The 25129-nt window shown below is 58.0% G+C and overlaps 1 protein-coding gene across 1 annotated transcript in view; it reads left to right on the top strand.

Annotated features, from left to right (window-relative positions):
• Nucleotides 1-25129, top strand: part of WNT7A (Wnt family member 7A) — a 65910-nt gene that overhangs the window by 15630 nt on the left and 25151 nt on the right. The window contains exon 3 of the mRNA XM_027523070.1: nt 5989-6260. Coding sequence (XP_027378871.1) covers nt 5989-6260 — 272 coding nt within the window. The remainder of the gene's footprint in view (nt 1-5988; nt 6261-25129) is intronic.

Below are 25129 nucleotides of genomic sequence, written 5' to 3'. Positions count from 1 at the left end.
CCCTGTCATCTCCCTGTCCTACACTCTGCAGGGCCCTGGGCTGCCTGAGTGATGCGATCTTGCTGTCTGTCCCCCCAGAAGGCAAGGCTTCGCCCAGATCCCTCCCTCAGGTTCCTCAGCCCCCAGCGTAGTAACCCCCACCCAGGAGGTGCTCAGGAAATAGCTGTGGAGTGAAGGAACAGGGCACTTGGCTTGGTCGGGGGCCAAGGAGAGGCAGGGCGGATGGAGGCTCTTCCTCTGCTCAGGGACCGGAGGGACGCGGGGTGGTCAAGGCGAGAGGGGGCCGAGTCTGCCCCTGGAGGGCATGGTCAGCGATGGCCAAGCCCACTGGCCCCATGAGGAAGAGTCCGGAAAGAGCCTGGCCAGGGACTGGAGCGGGTGTCCTGACATCAAGGCAGGAGAGAGGGTCAGACTCTGGGGCCAGGCTGACCGGGTTTGGGTCCTTGTCAGAGCACACCACCTCTCTGGGCCTCAGTGTTCACGTCTGTAAAATGGAGATAATGACACCACACACCTCAGGGGATGCCAGAATGAGGCGAGTCGATCTGCACTGAGCGTTTAGGAAAGAGCCTGGTGCACAGGAAGCATTTCACGACTTTGCTTTTCCTCTTATGAAGCGGGTGCCAGTGGGTCACCACCTCGTCCCGTTCCTGCAGCAGTAAAGCAGGCCCCCAGGGACACGTGTGTACGTGTGTCCAGGGAGACTCACGTACACAGCTTCGGGAAACCGCCCCACCGGAGGGCCTTCCCCAGGCCGAGAGAGGGGGGTCCCGGGAGCACGCATGTGATCGGGGTCGGGGGAGTCCTTCGAGGCGACCCGTGACCTCCGGGTTGGCATCCTGGCTGTGCTCCCGAGCTCCGCTCCCCGAGCCCCCGTTTCCCACAGACCCAGTCAGGAACTGCTGTTTGCCTGGGCGGGCAGAGGGCGTGGGTGGGCGGCGTGTAAGGTGGCCTCTCGCGGAGAGTCTGAGGGTTTAAGATTTTGGGACCCTTGTCTACCTTCTTTCTGCTGTCAGCTCTGTTCTCAGCAGCCCGTCCCATCTGAATGGGTCTTATAAGTGATTTATTGATGTTTTAACCAATAACCATTGAATGGCAGAAATAAAGGCATGTTGATTGGGGTCTATGCCTTATGCCAAAGGAACCTCTCTCAAGTGTGGGCTTTCCCATGCAGTGAGGAGCCAGGAAGGGAGGAGGGAGCTGGGACTGAGGAAGGACCCTGCCGACTGACCGGGGCCCGGAATCCCAGTCCGGGCTGGTTTGCTTCTCAGAGCCTCGGTCTCCTCCTCCTTAGTAACGTTGTGGAGAATGGTGGCCACCCGCAGGGCCACTGGGAAACAGCCTCAAGTGTGGGTCTGGAACAGAGCAGTTGCTTCACCAAGGTCCCTTCTCTTCTAGCCTCTCCCTGCATCCCCAAAAGCCCCCAAACCCCAGGCCTCAGGCTGACTCTGTGCCGATGCCCTGAGTGGGGCGACGGCGAGGTCGTGCCAAACAGGCGCAGCCCATCCCTGCCCTGCACCTGCCAGGTCAGAGCCTCTCTGGACCCTGATCAGCTGGGTTCCTCGCCCACAGCTGAGCAGAGCTCTTCCCCAAAGCGCGGAGCCAGTAATAAGTGCTCAACGAAGCGCCCTCGGCTTTTGGCTCCTGTTGGGAGCCTGCCTTCATTCATTCACTAAACAGATGACGCACTGAGCACCCGCTCTGTAGCAGGCCCTCGGGACACGACACGGCACTGCCTTGCAAGGGGTGAGGCTCAGAGCCAGCGGGAGTGGTCGGTGCGGCATGAGCAACAGCCAGCAGACGAGTCTGACACTGCAGGAGGGCGATGGAGAACGCAGAGGCATGGAAGTTTCTCTCCGTTCTTCCCAGGAGGCCTGGGATTCCATCTGTTACAATTATCATAATTCTCGCCCCCGCTTATTCATGCGCCGGCCACGGGCCAGGTGGGTGAGACTCACAGATACAGAAATGGAGGTTCAGAGAGGCTCAGTGATGTGCCCAGGGTCACCCAGCTTCTGGCAGGGTGGAGTTGCTCATTCATTCAGCCCGCCCTCACGCGCTGTCATGGGGGCTGTCAACAGTTGGAGCCAAACAGGCCAGGAACCCCGAGTCTGGCCGGGCAGCCGGATGCTGGGTCATTCCCACACACCGGCCTCTGCATGAGGCAGCTGTGTCCTTCAGCCCTGGTGGACCAGTGGCTAAGACCCTGCCCTCCCAATGCAGGAGGCCCGGGTTCGATCCCTGGTCAGAGAACTAAGAGCCCACCGCAACTAAGAGTTTGCATGCCACAGCTCAAGTTTCCGCATGCTTCAGCTGAAAGCCAGCACAGCCAAATACGTATATTCTCTTAAGAAAGATCTTTAATAACAGTCACAGCAGCGGTATCAACTGTTTACGGGACGGTCACTCCGTGCCGGGCGCAGTGAGTCGGCCTCCTGCCGGCCCATGACTCACAGATGCTCTTACACCCATTTCACAGAGGGAACAATAGAGGCCTCGACAGGTGAACAGGCTTGACAAGAGTTGCACAGCCAGCCCCCTGCCCAGGGGAGCTTCCCTGGTGGTCAGTGAGGAAGGGGAAGTATGGGGCTGGGCAGTCCTAGTCTCACACTGGTGGGCAAGGTCTAGGCCAAAGTCAGTAGCAGGAGTCAGCAGTGGCCCTTCCGCATCTGGACCTGAGCAGCCGGTTCCTGGGTCCTGGGAGCTCGGAAGCTAAGAGTAATGGTCCCTTTGTTTCCCAGGGGCCGTGGGTGCAGACGTGAGGGCCAGCTTGGGGGCGGGGGGGAGAGGGGAGGCCATGACCCATGATAGACTTCACCCTGGTCAGGGAGTGACCTTGAACTCAGGGGAGCTGTGTGTGTGCAGGGGTAGCTGCCCTTCTCCCACCCATTTGGGATAGGCTGGGGGGATCCCGGTGGGAACAGAAGCCATCAGCATCGCTGTTGGGTCTGGGTAGGTGTCCTCCCTGAACGTCTGGGTTGCCACGTGTTACACAGGGGCCTCAGAGGCCCGGGACCCTGGTTGGGAGAGCCCCGCCCCTGTCCCAGCCCCGCCCACTGAGTGGGAGAGCCCCGCCCCTGTCCCAGCCCCGCCCACTGAGTGGGAGAGCCCCGCCCCTGTCCCCAGCCCTACCCCGCCCCAGGGATGAGCCTGGGGAGCAGGGCAGGTCTCAAGTGGCAGGCCAGGGCCCCACCCCTCCTCAAGTTGCTGCTCTGCTCTGGGGCGAATAAAGGAGACACAGTGTCCGCTCACCTGCCAAGGCCACCAGCCGGGCCTCCGCACTCTGCGGTCATCTGATCCCCAGGGACAGTACCTGGTCTGCACAGCTCAGCACTGCCACCCTACCAGTTGGGTGGCCTGAACGAGCCAGACTTTTCTCTCAGCCCCGGTTTCTTCAACAAATGAAGACTCCTCCTTACCTCACAGCCTTCTCCTAAGGGACTGTTAACTACCATCATCAGTAGGAATAGTAATCAATTTGATACCCGGGGTCAGTTTCTCACGCAGGGCTTCCCTGGTGGCGCAGATGGTAAAGGGTCTTACCTGCAATGCAGGAGAGCTGGGTTTGAACCCTGGGTTGGGAAGACCCCCTGGAGAAGGAAATGGGAATGCACTGCAGTATTCTTGCAGAGGAACCTGGTGGGCTGCAGTCCATGGGTCTCAAAGAGTCAAACGCAACTCACACACGCTTTCTTTCTCATGCCAGGCTCTTTGCTAAATTCTCTGTTAACTCTGCCAAGTCCTCTCAACCTCCCTAACAAAGTGGGTGGTCGTTCTCCTACTTTGTAGTGCAGGCACTGGAGCGCAGAGCAGTTAGGTGACCTGGCTGAGGCCACACAGCCAGAAAGTGGTGGAACGGGGCTCTCCTCCCCATCTCACTCTCTGTGTTCCCTCCACCTGGCGATTCTCTGCTGTCTGTGCGGCTCTGACTTCGCTGTCGTCTGTGTGCTCCCGTGGGTCGTTTCCTTGTGGGTCTGGTGTTCGGTAGTGTGAGCTAGAGCTTGAGCCTCAGGACGAGGAGGAACTTGTCTGCGTTGCAGTCACTGCATGGCCGAGCTGGGGTTTGGACTTGGGTGTTCGCGCTCTGGAGCCCCTGGGTGAGCAGAGCTGTCGTAGAATGCCAGGGTCTGGCCGTAGCACAGTGAAGCAGTGGGTCCGGCAGGTGGACAGGCCTACGTGTCTGCAGGGTTGGTGGAGCAGGGGCCGGCGGGGGAAGGTGGCTGGGGGGTAGGGTGCTCATGTCCTGGCAGCCTGGGTGGGGGGCTGTGCAGTGAAGGGCGGGGGGTGTGAGAAAAGGCCTGCCTGAGTCAGGTGACAGTGACCCGGGGCTTGAAGCATCTTGGGGGTCGCTGCCTCCTCCACCTCCCCGGCCCCCGCTTCAGCCACCGTCACCCCCCTCCCAGACCCTGAAATGCTTCTCTGCCCGCAGAGCCTCTTCCTCCAGGGGCTTCCCTGACCCCCACCCATCCTGGCTCTGAGTGCCCACACCACACGCGGGGCCTGGGATCCTGTCCTTCCTGGTCAGACGGTGCTGCTCTCAGACCCAGAGGGGCCGGGAGGCTGTGTCACCAGCCCAAGTGACTCCCCGCTGGGTTCTGTCTCCTGCCCCCCAGCTATGCAGGACCCTTGCACCCCGCTGACCACCCCAGCACCCTCTTGCTGGGCCCATGTACCTCCTTCCACGGGGCCTGCAGCCTCCCTCCCGGCCAGGCCCCATCTCCACGTAGCTGGGAAAGCGTATGGGGAAGCGACCCCTCAGCGCTGGGTCTCAGCCTTCCCTCTGTAAGGTGGGGACCCCACCACAGCGCCTTTCTCATGGGGACCCCAGGGAGCAAGAGGTCAGAGTTTAGAACAGTGTCTGAAGGTGGAGTCCACATGCTGCGCAATTGATTCAAGCCTGTGAGAGTGAACAGAGAGTGAGGACTCGATGCCACTTTGAGCGGGGTCCCCAGGACCCCGCTTCCCGATGCCGGTCTGTCCTCCCGTCCCTGCGGGCGGTCCCTCTCCCCTCCCCCAGCTCTGATATCTGTGTCAGACGGAGGCTGAGGATGCAGGTCCCAGCCTTGTCTGCACGTGCTCACAGTCTCGTGGGCTGGACCTCTGGACCGCAGGTGACCTGGGTGCAGCAGGAGCAGGACCCCGAGCACAGGAGCTGCTGTTCAGGCAGGCGCCACGGGCCAGGTGGGCGCCCAGAGCTGCGGACAGACTCTCATCTCTCTCTCTTTTTAATCCTTACTTATCTTTTGACTGAAAATTTTGCTTTTATTATATTGGGAAGAGTTATTAAGTAGTTCTATTTAAACATTATTGTTCAAAAAATAACAATAAAATATATATTGAAGCGTAAGGATACATTTGCACACCGCATTTTGCAAAAGGTCCTTTCATTAGTTACCTGAAGGCTCAAAGTGGCAAAGAGCCGTCACTCTCCGTTCACGTTCGTAGGCTTGACCCAGTTTCATAGCAGGTGTTCGCCACCATCAGACACCAGTGAAAAACTCTGATCTCCTATTCCCTGGGGTCCCCACTTTATGGGGGAGGCCGAGACCCAGGGGAGGGTGGCAGCGGCTGAAAGTACCAGAGGAGAGGCTGATGTTCTGCGGTTTCGGCCCAGGCCTGTGGCTCCAGAGCCTTTGCACGCTGCGGGTGTTCGGCGTGCTGCTTGACGGTCGCCAGGGCCTCGTGTGTGTGTGTGCACGCCGTGAGCGCAGCCACGTCAGTGTGGAGCGTGGGTGGTAATCGGTATGCTGGGGGGCCCCTCCTCTGACGTCAGGCCAGGCAACCAGGTGCCCCTCTCCTGCGCTGCCCCCGTCCACTCCCCAGGGCATTCAGTGACTGGGGATTGAACTGGGGTGCACGTGATGGGGGGGCTCTGGGGGCCAGGGACGGGCACTGGGCTGGTCTTGGTGGACCCCAGCGGAGCTCAGCCTGCCTCCTCACCCCAGATGCCCGGACCTGAGCCCAGTGTTTCCGCTCTTGTCCCCGCAGGGAGCCGGGAGGCCGCCTTCACCTACGCCATCATCGCCGCGGGCGTGGCCCATGCCATCACGGCGGCCTGCACCCAGGGCAACCTGAGCGACTGCGGCTGCGACAAGGAGAAGCAGGGCCAGTACCACCGGGACGAGGGCTGGAAGTGGGGTGGCTGCTCTGCCGACATCCGCTACGGCATCGGCTTCGCCAAGGTCTTTGTGGATGCCCGGGAGATCAAACAGAACGCCCGGACTCTCATGAACTTACACAATAATGAGGCAGGCCGGAAGGTAGGTGGCCGGGGGGTGCCTGGCGCGGGTGCCACGAGACGGCTTCTTCGTTAACGGCTGGGGTTGGGGGTCTGGCGATGAGGCACGGGGCTCTGCCCTTGCCTGGTTCGCCTGGAGTCCGTGGTCCATTCGCTGCTGGTCGGGGGTCCTGTGTGGTATGACGCTGGTCAGTTACCCACAAGGCTGAGTAATTGTGTCCCTGTTAGAACATTGTAACCCAGCAAGATGGGATGAGGTGTGGATATGAACTCTAGTCCTGGGATCCACAAGATCAGCTGTAAAAACTCAGACTGTGGGCCAGGGGGGCCTCGGGAGTTGAGATGAGTTCAGTAAAAGTCATCCCCCTGGGGTGCATGCCAGGGCTGCTAACACGTCCTTGGTCAGATTAACCAAGATCTGGAGCTGAAAAGGATGGAGGGGACCACCCCCTCTTCACTATCTCCTCACGCCCTCCAAGAGTCTGGGCTCAGCTTGGAAGATGGTCCGGGTTGTCCCAGAGTGGCTGCCGCCTCTGGCTTTAGACCCAGATTTTCATGCACAAGCACTTCATTTTTTCGCTGTTTGTTTTTAAAACTGGTCGTCACCAGTGACTCTTGAAAAATGTGCAAGAGGGAAAAGAGAAAGAAGGTTACTCCAGGGGCTCAAACACGTGTCCTGGCAACGGGGCCTGGCGCTGCCTGTTTGGCTGCCAGGGATCCTTGCTTTGCTCGAGCGTGTCTGGGGGCCAGTGGTCTTCTCCCTTCGTCCTCACGGCATCCTTGTGAACGGGAGCACTGTTACCCCATTTTGCAGATTGAGAAATTGAGGCACAGAGGGGTTGACTGACGTGCTATTCAGGGTTAAAGCCAGAATGTGAAGCCTGGAGTCTGGCTGGCGGGCTGGCCCTCGGCATAGCGTGGGCTGGAAGCGGGCCCCCTGGGTTCTGATCATGGCTCTTGCCACTCTCCTCCTCCTGGGAAGTAAGCAGGGCTGGCGGGAGTGTCCTTGGTCCAGGGCAAGAAGAGACAGGGAGCGGGCAGGGGAGCCCTTCCCAGGGCCTGGCACACGGCTGGCCCTCAGCACAGGGTGGGTGTGACTGCAGACGGTGCGTACGTGTGGCGTGGGAGGGAGCTGTCTGGTACCGATGTTGGGGGTGGCCTGCCCGTCTCAGAGGGGAGCCGGGCTCCCTGCAGGCGGACAAGGAAGAGGCACCAGCGGCCGTCTGTCCCTCCCGCTGTGTCAGAGCCTCCCGGCTGGCCATGGTGAATCACCGGGCAGGTGATGATGGTGGGACGGGGGGTTGGACTAAAGGCCCTGCCGGTCCAGCCCTGTGCCGGGAGTGCCTGCCCAGGGAAGTCTGTCCCACCTGCTTGCTATGGTCGGAGCACTCCTTAGGGCTGAGGTCACGGGCTCCCTCCTAACCTGGAAGCTCCCGTCCCTGGGAGTGGACAGCTCCACTCTGGTTTGAGAGGACACTTGAGGGTGGCCTCCTGGATGGCCATTCAGCCAGACGCTGTATTTTCCAGAGCAAAGAGGCTGAATCTGGGGCTCCCCAGTGCACACTGATCCACCCCCAGCGCAGCTGCTCTGTGGTTTGGGGGTGCAAGCAGAGGCCCGGAGCGGGTCCTGACTAGCCTTCAGCTACCCGGGGCAGTGGCCACACCACTCGGTCGGAGCACAGCAGGAAGGGGGTCTCCCTGCCTGGCTCCTCACCCGCAGAACCGAGGCACCCCAAGTGACCGGACCCAGATCCCAGCGGCCAGGAGCAGGGCCTAGCCCCAGGCAGCCGAGGCTCAGCCTGGGCCCACCCCTTTGGGGGCCTCAGTGTCCTCATCTGTCACACGGGTGATGAGCCTCCGTTTGCTCCGGGTCTTGGCGGGGGCGCAGTTGGGGGATGCCCAGGACCCTGCAGCCTGTAGGCATGGGACCCCGCACCAGAAACTCTGCCCACCCCAGGCTTCCGTGGGCCCCAGGTGCAGTGGGGCTGGAGGTCTTGGTGAGCTGGAAGTCCTGCTGAGCGTCTTGGAAGGAGGCGCAGATGTGTTTATCGCCGGCTCCCTCCCCCTGCTGAGAGGAGACAAGACTCAACCTGACCACGGGGCTCTGGGCTTGCTGGCAGCCGTACGAGAGAAAGGGGGGCGGGGGGCGGGGTGTGCGTCCCGGGGGCCGGGGTGGTGGCAGACCCCACGAGGGGTGGCCCTGGGGCTGCAGGGGCGCCCCCGACCCAGCTGACTGATGACGAATAACGCGCAGGGACCACCCTGTCTCCAGTTTGCTCCGGGGGGGCGCCGAGCCAGGCTTTCACCTGCAGATGTGTCCGAGGGGCTGCGCTGGGGGGGCAGTGGGCACCCCTGCAGCCATGACCTGCTGTCCCGAGCAATCGTGTGGTCAGCAGTGTTGAATCAGAGGGGTCAGGCGAGAAGACAGAGCCAGCAGATCCTTTGGAGATGTGATGTTCCAGTCAGAGTGCTGTTGGAATTTTGTTGTTCAGTCGCCAAGTTGTGCCCAATACTCTGTGACCCCATGGACTGCAGCACGCCAGGCTTCCCTGTCCTTCACCATCTCCTGGAGCTTACTCAAACCCATGTCCATTGAGTTGGTGATGCCATCCAACCATCTCATCTTCTGTCGTCCCTTCTCTTGCCTTTAAGTTTTCCCAGCACCAGGACACATATTTTGGAATTTTAGGGTCACCGTATTTTGGGGTTGACATCGCAGACTGTTGAGGTTGGGGCTGTAGAATGTTAATGTTTACACTCTCACACTTTAGGTTTGAAATCAAGGTCTTTGGGAGGGAGCGAGGCGTCCAAAGCGGTGGGTTGGAATCCCTGGACGGTGTTGGGATCTTTGCGGCTTTGCGTCATCTCTTTCCCACCTTTGGGGCTGTGTGAGGGGATGAGCTCACCACTCCTTTTGCCCTCAAGGTGCTCAGTCTAGTGAGAGAGGTGGGTAGAGGAGCAAAAATGATAATTCGGGACTGAGCGTACAGGAGACACGCAGCTGTTCAGGAGGCTCATAGGGGCTCAGAGGTGGGAGCAGCTTCTTCTTGGACAAGTCCAGACACCTCTAGGGCAAAAAGTAGGGACCCTTGAGCGGGGCTTTGAAGGATACCTAGGAGTCCTCCACGTGGAAAAGGCAGGCGGGAGGGAGGGAGTTCAGGGAGAAGTCACGGCCGCTGTAAAAGCATCGTGTTGGTCGCTCAGTCGTGTCCAGCTCTTTGTGACCTCATGGACTGTAGCCCCCCAGGCTCTTCTGTCCGTGGAATTCTCCAGGCAAGAATACTGGAGTGGGTTGCCATGCCCTCCTCCAGGGGATCTTCCCAACCCAGGTATTGAACCTGGGTCTCCTGAGTTACAGGCAGATTCTTTACCATCCGAGCCGCCAGGAAAGCTCTACAGGGGCATGAAGTCCTACAAAAGCATGGGCCCTTGGGGCAGACTGCATATACGTGGGAGAGGGGCCCGCCGGTGACGGGGCCGCAGAGGGGCTGGGGTCAAGTGTAGGCCCAGGAGAAAGCATCCCCCTTGGGCTGGCGGTTCTTGCAGAGGCTTTGCAGGAGGGGTGCCGGGGGCAGGTCTCTGGGACCAGGTGGGAAGCAGAGTGCAGGGGGTGGGATGGCAGCGGGTGCCCCAGCCCTGCAAAGCCCACGGGTGGGCAGGGGGCACTGCCATTTAGGGGCCAGAATGGGCGGGAACCCAGCTCGGGTTGCATCTGGGGTGGATGGGTGGGAGCCCACCTCCCTGCAGTCAGGCCCTGGGGCGGGTGGAGACTGGACATGAGGGGTGATGGTTATAAGGGTGCACTTGGGCTTGGGAGTGGGGGGCCCCACGAGCAGCAGGTGGGGAAGCCCAGGGACCACGCGTGCCTGGAGGGAGGTTCTGGTTGGAGCCACTTCTGGAAGCCACCAATGGGAGGTGAGAGCCGACGCCCTGGGGTATTAGCAGGACAGGCTAGCCTGAAGATTGTACTGGGAAGGCCCAGAGCCGGGCTCAGCCCTGGGGAAACAGGCACTGGGGCAGGAACGTATGGGCCGCAGAAGACAGGGAGGTGGGCCTTGTGGATGGTCCCTGATCGCTGCGCTTGGAGCCGGCTTTCTGCTGGGAGCCTGGCGGTCAGTCTCTGTGCCTCCATGACGCTCCTGCACCGGGCTGGGCTTGCCTCCGAGCCCTCGCTGGACATTAAGCGCCATGCGTGCAGAGGAGCTCTGGAGGCCCTTCCTGGGCGCACGGTGCCTGAGCCCCGTGGAGGCAGCCCTGGGGATGGGGGCCCAGCTGGGATGGGGCTGGCCCCGCTGGAATGTGCCGCTTGCTCCAAGGAAGGTGAGCTCAGGGAGATGGAATTCCACCCGAATGGGAGTCACCTCCCAGTCCCTGCCCAGCCCCTGCCCGCCGAGGGTGCCGGTCTTGTCCCTTCCTGCCCTGCCCCGTCTGGTCTGGGTGCTCCCAGGAGCGGGCTTCCCACCCTGCCCTAAGGCCCGGGAGCCAGGGGACAGCAGGGCGCTGGCCTTGGGTGGCTGGGGCGGGGCCCAGATAAGGCTGCTTAGCTATGCTCCCCTCTGCTGTCCTGAGGGCCACTTGCATATTTGATCGGATGGAGTGGTCAGGTGGCACGCTGAGGGCCTGAGCCCAGCCAGGTCCCGCCTGCCCCGGAGCCGGCCGGCCGCCCGCCCAGGCTGAGCTCTGGGGAGGCCTCCGAGGGCCTCCATGTCCTTCCCGGCTCCAGGTCTGGTGCCCCTGTGGGTTCTTCCCTTTCCAGATGTGACGGCTTCCAGCTGCAGCTTGAGGGAGGTGGACCAAGGGTTGCTGTAGGCAAACCCCGACCCTCCAGGGCTTCCATGTCCTCCACGGCGGGACCCTGAGTGTCAGAGGGTCTTCTAGTTCTGACGTGAGGGGATGGGAGGAGTGCAAGGTGCTTAGGACCGACTGGACACCGGCCGTGTCCCCGGCCGTATGCTCTGGGAGGCCACCGAGCTTGTGTTCCTGCCTCAGGGCCTTGGCACGTGCTGTTTCCCTGGTCTGGAATGCCCTTCCCTCAAACGTCTGCGTAGCTAATTCCTGCTGGTCTCTGCTCAGAGATCTCCTTCCCTGGGAGTCCGTCCCTGACTTTCCACCCGTCTGTCCACCTCAGCTCTGTTCACTGTCCTGCTTTGTCACATTTACCGCCATGTGAAGTCATCTTATTCACACATCTCTTTATGTCTCTGCTCGGGGCTTCCCTGAATGGCTCAGCGGGTGAAGAATCTGCCTGCAATGCAGGAGACACAGGAGACGTGGGTTTGATCCCCTGGGTCAGGAAGATCCCCTGGAGGAGGAAATGGCAACCCATGCCAGTATTCTTGCCTGAAAAATCCTCTGGACAGAGGAGCCTGGCGGGCTGTGGTCCAGAGGTGTGCAAAGAGTCAGACACGACTGAGTGATGAAGCACACACTTAATGCGTCTGTCCCCCGTCTCCTCCCACTACATCATCAGCACGGCAAGGGCTGGGCGGCCTGAGTTTGCAGCTGTCTCCTCCGTGCCTAGAACGGGGCCTGGCACACAGTAAGTGCTCAGGCAGCGTGTGTGAACTGACGAGTGACGTGCCAGGCATCGCCTCTCACCTGGGGGGATTTCCCAGGCCTAGGGCTGCCAGATAAAGAACAGGCCTCCCAGTCCAGTTCGAGATACTGAAGGGTTTTTTAGTACGAATGTGTCTCCAGTGTTGTGTGGGGCATATTTAGAGCAAACATGTATTCATTGCGTATCTCACAGTAAAACTTCAATGGATTTCTTGCATTTTTACATTAAAATGTTTATGTTGAGATGTCAACCCACGTGCGGTTATAAGAATTCAGAAGGCTCCTGCATGCCCGTTGCTTGGTGTTCCCCGGCAGCTTGTAAAATTAACACGGCATCCCAGCCGGGTGTGGCTCGGCACGGTCAGGACACAGAACGTTCCGTGGTGAGGATTCCTGTGCTTCCCTTTGGCAGCCGGAGCTGCTTCCCTCCTTCCTTGTACCCTCCCCAGCCCTTGTTGTTCAGTCGTGCCTCTGTCTTTACCTAAGTGGACTGCAGCACACCAGCCTCCCTGTCCTCCGCTGTCTTCCAGAGTTTGCTCAAGCTCATGTCCGTGGAGTCGATGATGCCATCCAGCCATCTCATCCTCTGTCTCCCTCTTCTCCTCCCACCTTCAATCTTTCTCAGCATCGGGGTCTTTTACAGTGAGTCAGCTCTTCGCATCAGGTGACCAGAGGATTAGAGCTTCAGCATCAGTCCTTCCATTGAACACCCAGGACTGATCTCCTTCAGAATGGACTGGTTGGATCTCCTTGCAGTCCAAGGGACTCTCAAGAGTCTTCTCCAACACCACAGTTCAAAAGCATCAATTCTTCGGCGCTCAGACTTCTTTATGGCCTTCCTAGCCTTTGGCAGCCACTAATCTCTTGTCCATTTCCACATTTTATCATTTCAAGGTTGTTATATAAGTGGAATCACACAGTAGGTAACCAGTTGGCATCGGCTTTTTTCGCTCAGCATAATCGCCTCATGATTCATTCAACTCGTTGCGTCGATGGAGAGTTTGTTCCTTTCTATGACGGAGTGTGGTTTCATGGTATGGAGCCCTTCCCCCATTCAGGGCTGTCTGGGTAGTTTCCGGGCAGGGGCTGTGGCACACGAGGCGGCTGTGAACGCTGGTGGACAGGTTTCGGTGTGAACACACGGTTCCAGGTCTCTGGGGTCGGTGCCGTGGCTGTGTGTTGAGCCTTGTGAGGAAGGCTGCGTGGTCTTAGGTGGCCGCCAGCGCTGTGCCAGGGAGCGTGTTTGACTGCATCCTCTCCAGCACTGGGAGTTGTCACTGGCTTTCAGTTTTGCCGTTTGAGAGGTGGGTGCAGGTCCTCACTGTGGTTTCAACGACTGTTTCCCTCGTCGCTAGTGACGCGGACCATCTTTCCACGTGTGTATTTGCCAGATGAGCATGCTCTCCCCGGGAATGTCTCTTCGTGCCTCATGCCCATTTCTGATTCGACTGTGTTTCTTGCTGCTGAGTTTTGAGAATTGTTTGTGTGTTCTGGATGCTAGTCTGTCAGACGCACGGTTTGCGGTGCCCCCTGCTCTGGTTTATGCTTCTCCTTTCCTCCTTTTCGTAGATTCTTTTGCAGAGCAGATGTTTTTAATTTTAATAAGGTCTAATTTATCAGTTCTCCCTTTTACGAATAGTGCTTTTGTGCGGAGAACTCTCTGCTGAGCTCTCGGTCCCGAAAATTTTACCGTTTTTTTCCTCTAAAAGCTTTGTAGTTTTACATTTGAATCTGCCTTTTGTGGGGGGGGGGCCTTCCTTGGTGGGCTCAGATGGTGAAGAATCTGCCTTGCAGGAGACCCAGGTTCGATCCCTGGGTTGGGAAGACCACCTGGAGAAGGGAATGAGTACCCTCTCCAGGTTTCTTGCCTGGGAAATCCCCTGGACAGAGGAGCCTGGCGGGTTACAGTCCATGGGGTCGCAGAGAGTCAGACACGACTGAGCGACTTAACATACACACATAGCTTTAAATATTTTTATAACGTATCTGTTCCGAAGTAAAACTCAAAAACCGAAGCCCCTACTCTGGTCCCCAGCCTCTACTGTCCTGGTCTCCAGACGGCGCTGAGAACTGTGCCATTTAATAAATGAGAGACCCATCACAGAGACCGTGCCGAGGCCACAGGCAGCGGGTGTGGGGGCAGGACGTGCACCCCGGCCCAGCTCAGCACCCGCTTGCTGTTTCGACCCCTCCCCACCCCGTGACCGGCCGAAGCAGGGGGTGGGCTGGATGGGGTGCTGCCGTGGGGCTGGGAGGTCCCCGGGGACAGCCCGCAGGCATGGCCAGGCCGGGACGTGCAGGCCCAGAGGAAGGAGTCAGGCAGGTCCAGAGCGGAAACCGCGAGGAGGGGCTGGAACGGAGCCCGCAGGGGCCTGGGGGGAGGATGCCCGGGAGGCCTGAGGGCTTTTTTCCAGTTCTCCGTGGTGACACAGCAAGGGCAGGGCACAGCCAGGTCCGGTGGGTGATGTTGCCGTGGCGATAGCAGTGGGAGGGGCAGGGAGGTGATGGGGGGCGGGGGCAGCCCCAGCCCTTCCCCGGAGAAGGGAGATGTCTCCGGGACCCCAGCTCCACGGGGCCTGGTCTTCAGCACCCCGCTTAGCCCTGGGTTGCTGAGACCCCCCCCTCCCAGCCCAGTCCGGGTAGGCAGAGGCAGGCCCAGAGGTCTTGGGAGGAGCTTAGGACCTCAGCCTGAGGCGGGTGACCTTGGGGAGGCTGTCACCGTCCCCCGGTTAGCGAGGGGCCCGGGGTGGGGGCGTGGGGAGGCAGGCGGCAGGACCAGGCAGAGGAGGCTGGGAGGCTGCTGGTTGCAGCTCTGATGATGGGATGAGCCAGAAGGCAGGTGCCTGGTTGCTGGGAGAAGGTGGGGGCCGGGTTCTGAATTCTCACCAACTTCATCCCCACGGTCCTGTGAGGCTGCCATTCTCCGTTGTCGTCTCCATCTTACAAATGGGGAAACGGGGGCCCAGAGAGGTCAAGACACAACCCAGGCCACATAGCAGGCAGGCACTGCCTTGGCTCTGGATCCGGCTTTTAACCTCTCACAGCTTCTCCTGCCCCAGGACCTCTTGGACCTAGACACGTTTCTCCCCATTTCTTCCATCCCGTGGTTCCAAGACGTTATCCTGAGATTCTCCAGCACCCTGTTTGGGGCACCTCAGATGCTCTGGGGCCCCCACCCCCCCAGAAGGCCCCAGTGTCTGAGGTTTGGGGCTCGTAGGTTATTTGGGCACCTCCTGTCCTCTCCTGTCCTGGCCGCTGCAGTGCTGGGGCAGCCTTGGCTTCGTCCTGGGAGAGGACTCTCCTGGGCCATGTGGAGAGGAAGTTGTGCCCATTGTCCGTCGCCAGCAGGAGAGGGGCCTGGGCCATCCTGGGGGTGCAGGACGAGGAGGTGCCAGGGGTACCCAGGCCCGTGCTGGGACTCGGCACACCTCCTGCCATCGTGGGACCTCTGGGATGGCTCAGCCTAGGGAAGCTGGCCAGGGACCCCCATCCTGTCCCCCTGCCAACTCCTGTCGTCTCTCTGGGCAGGCATGAGAACCACCTCAGCACCTCCCAGAGCCCATCCTGGAGGCCAGCGCCCAGTGGGTGCACTCTGCAAGGTGGGGCGACCTCAGTGTGATGCCCGCTGTCCAGAAGGGGTCCTGGAGGGCTCGGGGGTTGCAAGGGCCTGTCCCCTGCCTTCCTGCGCACAGCTGTGGAGCTGAGGGGCTGGGCTGAGGCTGGCTTGGCCTGCTGTGGGGACTGGGCTCTGGAGATGGTGCCCAGCTTTCCTGTTTCTCGGCTGTGTGACCTTGGGCGTCTTAATATGCCTCTCTGTGCCACAGCGTCTCCCTCTGCAAAACGGTGACGATCGCTTCGTATTATGAGGGTTGGAAGAGCAAAGGCATTGAAAGTGCTCCTAGCCCTGCTGTCCTGCGTGGCCGCCACGGGCTCCACGTGGGCTGAAGTTTGAATTCATTGCCAATGAGTAAGACAAAGCATGGCCCTCAGTCTGCGTTTCCAGGGCTAGGTGGCCACGTGGCTTGTGACTCGGGCAGGAAGGCCCAATGGACAGGCTGGCTTGGGGTGGTGGGCACTGGGCTCATACCTCTGTGTCACTTCTCGGGGGACACGGAAAGGTCTGGCAGCGAGGGGCGCAATCGTGCTGCCTCTCTGGGCCCCAGCCAGCCCAGGACAGGGCCTTGCAGAGGGGCTGTGGGTGGCGGTTCCCTTGGAAGGCGTCCCCAGAGCGGCTGCGGGCCCTCCGGGGGCGGGGTGGGGGGGACACGCATTTGAAACTGGCCAAGGTGGGAGGGGGCGGCCTGGCGAGGCCCCGTGAGGCCCCCCAGGCGGGGCGCAGCAGACGGGGCTCAGTTTCAGCGCGGCGAGACCAAGTCAGAAGGCGCCCAGCAGGGCCAGTTGCCACCTTTGTGCTCTGCAGGGGGAGTGGGACTCAGGGTGTTATCAAATCTGCCCAGGCCGGGGAGGGGGAGCGGAGTGGGGGCGCGGTGGAGGGCTTGGCACCCGCGCAGCAGTGTCGCTTGCCCTGATTCTGACACTTGTGTGTCCCTTGAGGAGCAATCAAGGTGCTGTTGTGTCCCCCAAAAGGACCCCTGGGCTGACAAAGGGCTTCTTCAAGCACCCCCCTTGCAGCGCACCTTCGCGACGCGGGTCCTGTGCTCTGTCTACACGAGGACGTCCATTTCACCGGCCTGACCACCTTGGGCAGAGGTGGGGCGGTCCTCATGAGCTCCATTTCGCAGACAGGCAGCCGAAGCCCCGGCTCGAGGGCTGCTGCAGGTCGGGGGCTCACCTGACCTCAGGGCCACCCCGGGACATTGCGGGGAGGGGGCGGGCCAGGCAGCGCCCGCTGTGGGTGGACAGGGCCCACCCAGCCTCCCCTGCTCAGCGCGCCCCTCGCAGGGTCTGTCTCACCCTGTGTGTTGGCCTAGTACCACTGGTCTCCATAAATGAGCCCCCGGCCCCCCAGGGGAGGTGCTGTTGCTCCCATTTTACAGATGGGGAGAGTTGGAGGCACAGGTGGTTAAGGGGTGGACTGAGGTTGCCCAGGCAGAAGACGTGGAAGCAAGCTTCCCTCTCAGCCACCTGCCTGTGCAGCCCACACTCTGCCCGGCCTCTCTGGGTCTCTTCTTAGTGTGTGTGTGTGTGTGTATATGTGTGAGTCTGTGTGAGTCTGTGTGTGTGTGTCTGTGTGTGTGTGTGTGTGTGTGTCTGTGTGAGTCTGTGTGAGTCTGTGTGTGTGTCTGTGTGTGTTTGTGTGTGTGTGTGTGTGTGTCTGTGTGAGTCTGTGTGAGTCTGTGTGTGTGTGTCTGTGTGTGTTTGTGTGTGTGTGTGTGTGTATCTGTGTGTATCTGTGTGAGTCTGTGTGTGTGTGTCTGTGTGTGTTTGTGTGTGTGTGTGTGTGTATCTGTGTGTGTCTGTGTGAGTCTGTGTGTGTGTGTCTGTGTGTGTTTGTGTGTGTGTGTGTGTGTATCTGTGTGAGTCTGTGTGAGTCTGTGTGTGTGTCTGTGTGTATTTTAGACCTGGAAGGATTGGTAGTAGTTTGAAATAATAATGATTCTAACAACGTTTGTAAAACACTTTATAATTTGCAAAGCCGCCTGGTGGCTCAGGCAGTAAAGAATCCCCTGCAGTGCAGGAGACCCTGGTTGGATCCCTGGGTCGGGTAGATCCCCTGGAGAAGGAAATGGCAACCCACTCCAGTGTTCTTGTCTGGAGAATCCCAGGGACGGAGGAGCCTGGTGGGGCTGCCGTCTCTGGGGTCGCAGAGTCGGACACGACTGAAGTGACTTAGCAGCAGCAGCTCTGAAGCTCCGTGTGTCCCATGGACCATTTGTGTGGCTCGCTGAGGACTTGGGGAGGAGGTGTGCGGGAACTCGTGGAGATTGGTCACTTCACTGGACAGAGGAGAAGGGGTCGCTAGGGGCAGAGCCCGCTGTGTGGGCCCTCCCTGCTCTGCGACAGGTGAGGTCCCCCTGGGCCTCTTGGGGGTGTCAGAGCAGCTCCCCCAGGAGAGAGCTCTGCCCCGGCCCTTCCCAGGCCGCCCAGAGGTACCCAGGCTCCGCCACAATCCTGGAGCTGCAGAGCTGTCTGTGGAGTCCACTCTCCTGTCCAGACGTCTGTCCAGACTCGAGCCTCAGCTGCCCCTACCCCTCTCCAGGGGGTCTGCTGGCCCGGAGCCCACCCAGCCCAGCCCTCACTGTGGCTGCTTCTCCCACAGACACGCCCCTGCCTCTACCCGCCCACCCACTCGGGGGGAGCAGCCCCGTCCTCCCCACCATCCGGGCCCCAGACCTGGGCTCGGTCCCGACCCCTGCCACTCCCTACATCCAGCACGTCGGGTTCTGCCTTCGTGCGTGGCGTTCGCTGTCCACACCCCATCCCCTCCTCCCTGGCGTAGTACAGCAGCCACCTCCTAACGCGTCTCCCTGCTGCCAGCGTGCCCGGCAGCCTCTTCAAATGGAAGGTGTTTTTTTAAAATATTTATTGATTTATTTGGGGCTGTGCTGGGTCTCCATTGCTGCGTGTGGCCTTCCTCTAGTTGCAGAGAGCGGGGGCCACTCTCCAGTTGGGGTGCGCAGGCTTCTCACTGCCGTGGCGTCTCTTGCTGCAGAGCGTGGGCTCCCGGCGCACGCGGGCCCCCGTCCTTGGGGCTCACGGGCTCTGGAGGGAGCGCTGAGCAGCTGTGGTGCACAGGTTTGGTTGCTCCGTGGCACATGCAGTCTTCTTGAACCAGGGATTGAACCAAGGTCCCTGGTGTTGCAAGGTGCACTCTTAAACGACTGGACCACCAGGGGAGCCCTTCAAACGTAAGTTACCTTATCCACTCTCCACTCCCAGCCTTACATCAGCCCCCAACTCGCTCAGAGCAGAAGCTGAAGTCTTCACAAACGCCAGTGAGGCTGTTCACGACCCGGACCCCGGGGACCCTCTGACCTCATCTCCTCCTTCCCTTTGCTCGCTCTGTTCTGCCTGTGTGAGTGCTTGTGTCTCCTAAGTCACTTCAGTCGTGTCCGCCTCTTGGAGACCCTATGGACTGTAGCCCGCCAGGTTCCTCTGTCCATGGGAGTCTCCGGGCAAGAATCCTGGAGCGGATTGCCATGCCCTCCTCCAGGGGATCTTCCCAGCCCAGGGATCAAACCCTCGTCTCCTGTATCTCTGCATTGGCAGGTGGGTTCTTTACCACTAGCGCCACCTGGGAAGCCCACCCTTGTCTTACTCCAGGCTCTGCTCTAAGTACTTGATGTATATTAGGTCATAAAAATCTCATGAGAGCCTAGTGAAGCACTATTTTTAAAAACACTGTAGTTGATTTACAATGCTGTGTTAATTTCAGCTGCATAGCAAAGTCATTAGCTTGCATATACACGTAGTCTTTTTCGTATTCTTTTCCACTGTGGTTTGAGACATTGACATAGTTCCCCGGGTTACACAGTAGGGCCTTTTTTGTCTCTCCATCCTGTATATAACAGCCTGTGTCTGTTAATCCCAAACTCCCAACCCTTCCCTCCTCCGACCCTTAGCAGCCGCGGCCGTCCTCCGTCTACGAGTCCGTCTCCGCTTCGTGGACCGGTTCACGCGTGCCCTGTTTTAGATCGGACATATAGGTGATGTCATGCGGTGTTTGTCTCTCTCCTTCTGACTGAGGAAGGAAGTACTGTGATCTCCTTTTTACAAATGAGGACACCGAGACGCAGAGAGGTTCATTAACTCACCCAAGGTCGTACGCTAAAAAAAAAAAAATAGAGAGCCAGGATCTGCCTCCAGGCAGTATGGCTCCAGAATCTACTCTTGCCACAGCTCTTCTCTCCTGCGCATTCACTGACTCATTCACTCAGCACGGGTAACACACCTGTTTGCGTCAGACGCGAGATTTTAGCAGCAGATGACTAGAAAATGGCCTTGGCCATCAGGGAGCTCACAGTCGAGTATGAAGTGCAAAACAAATAAATACAGGGAAAAGAAAAATCTGCTGATTCAGCGAACGTTCACTGGCATCTACATGCCAGCCCTCTGTCAGGCGCTGGAGAGCAGAGGGAAGGCACAGCCTGTGCTTCCGAGGTGCTGATGTTCTAACAGCAGAGGGAAAGAGTGATTGCCATGTGGAATCATGGCAGCATGAGCTGAACTCAGTGAAGGAGGGTGGAGACTGTGGGTCCTGGCAGTAGGAGGTCCCAGCGTCTGGGAGCTGGTTTGTGTGGGCGGGAGACTGAGCAGTTGGGCAGGTCAATTATGTGGATCAGTTCAGGTCAGTCGCTCAGTTGTGTCTGGCCCTTTGCGAGCAACCCCATGGACTGCAGCACGCCACGCCTCCCTGTCCATCACCAACTCCCAGAGCTCAAACTCAAACTTACCAACTCAAGCTCATGTCCATTGAGTCGGTGATGCCATCCAACCATCTCGTCCTCTGTCGTCCCCTTCTCCTCCTGCCCTCAATCTTTCCCAGCATCAGGGTCTTTTCCAGTGAGTCAGTTCTTCACATCAGGTGGCCAAGTATTGGAGTTTCAGCTTCAACATCAATGATTCCAATGAATACTCAGGACTGCTCTCCTTTAGGATGGACTGGTTGGATCTCGTTGCAGTCCAAGGGAGTCTCAAGAGTCTTCTCCAACACAGCAGTTCAAAAGCATCAATTCCATATGTGGATAGTTGGATGGATAAATAGATGATAGGTTGTAGTTGGAAGGATGGTCAGATGAATGGTTAGATGGGTGGACGGATGTGTGATTAGATGGACAGATATTAAAAGATGGTTAGGTGGATGGTTGAATGGTTGGTTGGATGGATGAATAATACAGGCATGGCATGGATATAGACATGGATGAAAAATAATCATGGCACCCTGGCGTGGTTCACTTGCTCCCCAGTTCTATGTTTATGATTAGATGGGTAGATATGAGGAAACGGTTAGATGAATGGATACGTGGACGGATGGATAGATGTTTGGAAAGGTAGGTGGTGCTTGTGGTTTGGTCACTCAGTCGTGTCTGACTCTGCCACCCCGTGTAGCCCACCAGGCCCCTCTGTCCATGGGACTCTCCAGGCAAGAACGCTGGAGTGGGTTGCCATTTCCTTCTCCAGGGGATCTTCCTGCCCAGGGATTGAACCGGGGTCTCCTGCACTGCAGGCGGGTTCTTTACCACTGAGCCACCAGGGGAGGAAAGATAGATAGGAAGTGTTTGGAAGGGTGTTTGGATGAAGAGTTATATGGATAGACAGTTGGATGGATGGATGGATGGATGGATATTCGGAAGGAGGCTGTGTTGAAAGGGCGCATGAAAAGCTGAGCTCACCGCTGGCAAGTTGGACATTATCTCAGTGAGATCACAAGACCAGCTGAAAGAAAGAGATGGAAATCCATGCATTCACTCCTTCAACAAATGTTTATCAAGCACGTATTTCTGTGTCTGGTACTGTGTTAAGCTCTGGGATTAAATGCTACTTGCCTTTATGGAGCTGACATTCCAGAGGGAAAGCAGGGGATAAACAAATAATCACATATATAGACTCTACTGTCAATGTAATGTGTGCTGTGATGAGAAGGGAGAGCAGGGTGAGAGGGCAGAGATGACCGGAGGTGGGGGTGCATTTTCTATTAGGGAGTCAGGGGAGGCCTCTGCTGAACGGGAGGTCAGGAAGCGAGCCGCGCGGGGAACAGCATCCCAGACAGAAGGAACGGCAAGTATAAGAGTTTGAGGCCAAGAGGCCAGTGTTGCTCACTGACTGAGAGAGACAGGAGGTGAGCTCCCAGGCGGTGTGTTTGGGGTCTGGGGTGGGGGCAATGGGCAGATCACCTCCTGGACTCTGGAAGGAGTGTGTGTGGCACAGCTTCTGTCTCGGAAAACCAAGGGCAAGACTCTGAACCTGGGCTGCTTTGCACGTAGAGAGGCCCTGCCCTGCCCGCTCCCCTGACAGGTCCCAGCCCTGCTCCTCCTCCAGCCTGGAGGCCCGTCAGCATTTTGATTCCAGCGCCCAGCTCTCCATGGTTTACAGCTCCACCGTGAAACAGCCCTGCGCCCCGGCACCTCGAGTGATTCACTTGCTCACCAGTTCTATATTTAGTGCCGTTGAACACCTCAGGGCCAAGTTTTCAGAGAGAAAAAGGAGGAGGAATTTAGGGAGAGTTGGTTACGTGTTTTATTTATTTATTTTTTTAAACACGCAGATCCATTTTTTCAGTTGTTTTCTGAGATTATTTCCCAGCCTTTACCAAGTTACATGGCTTTCCTGATAGCTCAGCTGGTAAAGAATCCACCTGCAATGCAGGAGACCCTGGTTTGATTCCTGGGTCGGGAAGATTCCTGGAGAAGGAATAGGCTACCCACTCCAGTATTCTTGGGCTTCTCTTGTGATTCAGCTGGTAAAGAATCCACCTGCAATGCAGGAGACCTGAGTTCAATCCCCAGGTTGGGAAGATCCCCTGGAGAAGGGAAAGGCTACCCACTCCAGTATCCTGACCTGGAGAATTGCATGGACTGTATACTCCATGGGGTCACAAAGAGTCGGACATGATTGAGTGACTTTTTCAGCAAGTTACAGGATGCCAGCGCATGGTGGATTTGGGAGAGCGCATGGCTCGTTTCAAGGAGAGCCCAGTCCCCGCTTAACTACCCCTTTCTCTTGAAAGTTTGTGTTTGTTCTTGGTGAGAGCCAGCTGGCAGAAAGGACACTACAGACCAAGCGTGTGACTCAGGGGCCGAGAGATTGATTATTTAGTATCCCACGGAACACGGCTGGACTTCAGGCTGTTCGTTCTCAGTCCCCCAAAGCCAAGTCCCCCAGACCCTGGGTCAAGGCGCCCGCAGGGCGTCTCAGATTTTCATTCACACACACGTCACCTGAGGGGTGTGTGAAGGTACAGCTCAGGAATTCTGACCAGTGCTGTCCAAGAGAAACTAATATGAACCACATACGTAATTTCAATTTTCTAGTAGCCCCGTCAAAAAGTTAAGAGAAGATAACATTAAACTTAATAATATTATTAACATAATATTAACATAAACTTGATAATAATATTTTTAATATGCCCCAAATATTGTCATTTATTTAATACGCAACCAATATGAAAGTGGGCTGCCCAGGTGGCGTTAGGAGTAAAGAACTCGCCTGCCAATGAATGCAGGAGACATAAGAGACGACGCGGGATCAATCGCTGGGTCGGGAAGATGTCCTGGAGGAGGAAGTGGCAACCCACTCCAGTAAGCTTGCCTGGAGAATGCCATGGACAGAGGAGCCTGGCAGGCTACAGTCCAGAGGGTCACACAGAGTCAGACACGACTGAAGTGACTGAGCACGTGTGCAATATGAAAACACGGGGAGGGTTGACTCACCTTTTCTTCCTGCCCCCCTCCGATAGTGAGTCTTTGAAATCTGGCCATCACTTTACACTTAGAGCACACCTCTGTTCAGACTAGCCCCAGTTCAGATGCTTGTGTGGCAGGGGGCTCCTCTCTTGGATGGCACAGTCCATCTTGAGTCCTCTCAGTCCGACTTGAATACCTCTGGTGACAGGGCGCTCACTCCCTCTTGGACATTCACTCCATCCCACAGACTCTTAGTTGGGAGTTGCCCCCAGGCCAACTGGGAAGAACCCAGCATCACTGCCTGCATTCCCGGGCTGGCTGGCATCCTCTGCAGGGAATAAACAGTCCTGCCCACGTGCAGAGGTCCCCTCCTCCAGCTCCCCGCTGCGAGCAGGCCCCTCGGGGCCCTACCCCAGCTGTGGTCTCTGCTGTTGTTCCTTCTTGTTGAACCAAGCTCAGGGACTTTAAATGTTGTCCCCCGATCACTCGGCCAGGATGTGGCAGAGCTGGAGCTCCAAGTCAGGACACTGATGCCTCTCCTCTCAGCTGTAAAAGCACCAGGGGCTTGGTGTGACACGGTTTCAATGGACCTCCTGGTCCTCCCTAGCTCCTGCAGGCACACAGGGCCGCCCACTTGCGCTGACAGCCCTCCTGGACACCAGCACAAAGGGAGCTTCTGCTCTGGGGCGGGGGCGTTCGGGGGCTTCAGTCGTGCCTGGTCACCCGGCGCTGCAGAGCAGTAAGGAGCTGGCTCTCCCCGCACCACGCCCGGCCCCTGGCAGGGGGAGAGCCCCCCCCCCGCCACTGCTGCTGGAAACTGCCCTGGGACAGAGATAACCCGGGGTGTTTTTCCCTCTTGTCAGCCTGGAAAAAACCTGCCTCCTGCGGGGACAGGAAAGAGGCGATCTCAGGGGAGGTATCCCCGCGCTGTGGCCCCTGGGCTGGCTGCCGGCAGCAGGGGCTGCAGGTCGGGCCCGCCCGCCTGCCTGGACACCAACACAGAGGGCGCTTCCACTGTGGGACGGGGGCGCTCACAGGGCTTCAGCCGTGCCTGGCCACCCGGGCAGGACCTCGCAGGGGTCCAGGCCCTTCATCTGGGGGTGGCCAAGGGCACAGAGGGTGCCAGGCAACAGGGCCTGGGCCCTGTCCCAGTACTCTGGGGAGTCCGCTCCTCTGTCCTCGGTCCCAAAGCTGCTCCCTGGGGCTTCGGCGTGGTCTTCTGCGGACTAAGTCAGGGGCCTATTAGACCCCACCATGAAGGAAAAGGCCATCCGGGCTCCTGAGCCAGGCCGCCTTTGTTCATTCACTCACTCATTCATTCACTCATGCATTAATTCTTTCATTCACTTATTCACGTACTCATTCATTCATTCACTCACTCATTCATTCCTCACTCGTTTCTTCATTCACTCATTCACTCACTCATTTCTTCACTCATTCATTTCTTCATTCACTCACTCATTTCTTCATTCACTCATGCATTCATTCACTCACTCATTCATTCACTTATTTCTTCAGTCATTCATTCACTCACTCATTTGTTCATTCACTCACTCATTCCTTCATTCACTCACTCATTCCTTCATTCACTCATTCATTCACTCACTAATTTCTTCATTCACTCATTCATTCACTCACTCATTTCTTCATTCACTCATGCATTCATTCACTCACTCATTCATTCATTTATTTCTTCAGTCATTCATTCACTCACTCATTTGTTCATTCACTCACTCATTCCTTCATTCACTCACTCATTCCTTCATTCACTCATTCATTCACTCACTAATTTCTTCATTCACTCATTCATTCACTCACTCATTTCTTCATTCACTCATTCATTCACTCATGCATTCATTCACTCACTCACTCATTCATTCACTCTGCAAATGCTTGCTGAGCACCTCGGCCCCCTCTGGATACCTCCTGAACAGGACAGACGAGGAACCGAGGAGGGGTGCTGCAGGCAGAGGGGAGCGCAGGTGCCGAAGCCCCGAGGGTTGGAGTGGTTCAGAGCGGCCTGGCACGAAAT

Source organism: Bos indicus x Bos taurus, chromosome 22 (genome assembly GCF_003369695.1).
Source record: "Bos indicus x Bos taurus breed Angus x Brahman F1 hybrid chromosome 22, Bos_hybrid_MaternalHap_v2.0, whole genome shotgun sequence".
NCBI lineage: Eukaryota > Metazoa > Chordata > Mammalia > Artiodactyla > Bovidae > Bos > Bos indicus x Bos taurus.
Note: the sequence above shows the minus strand (reverse complement) of the source record. Positions and strands in the feature narration are given on the sequence as shown.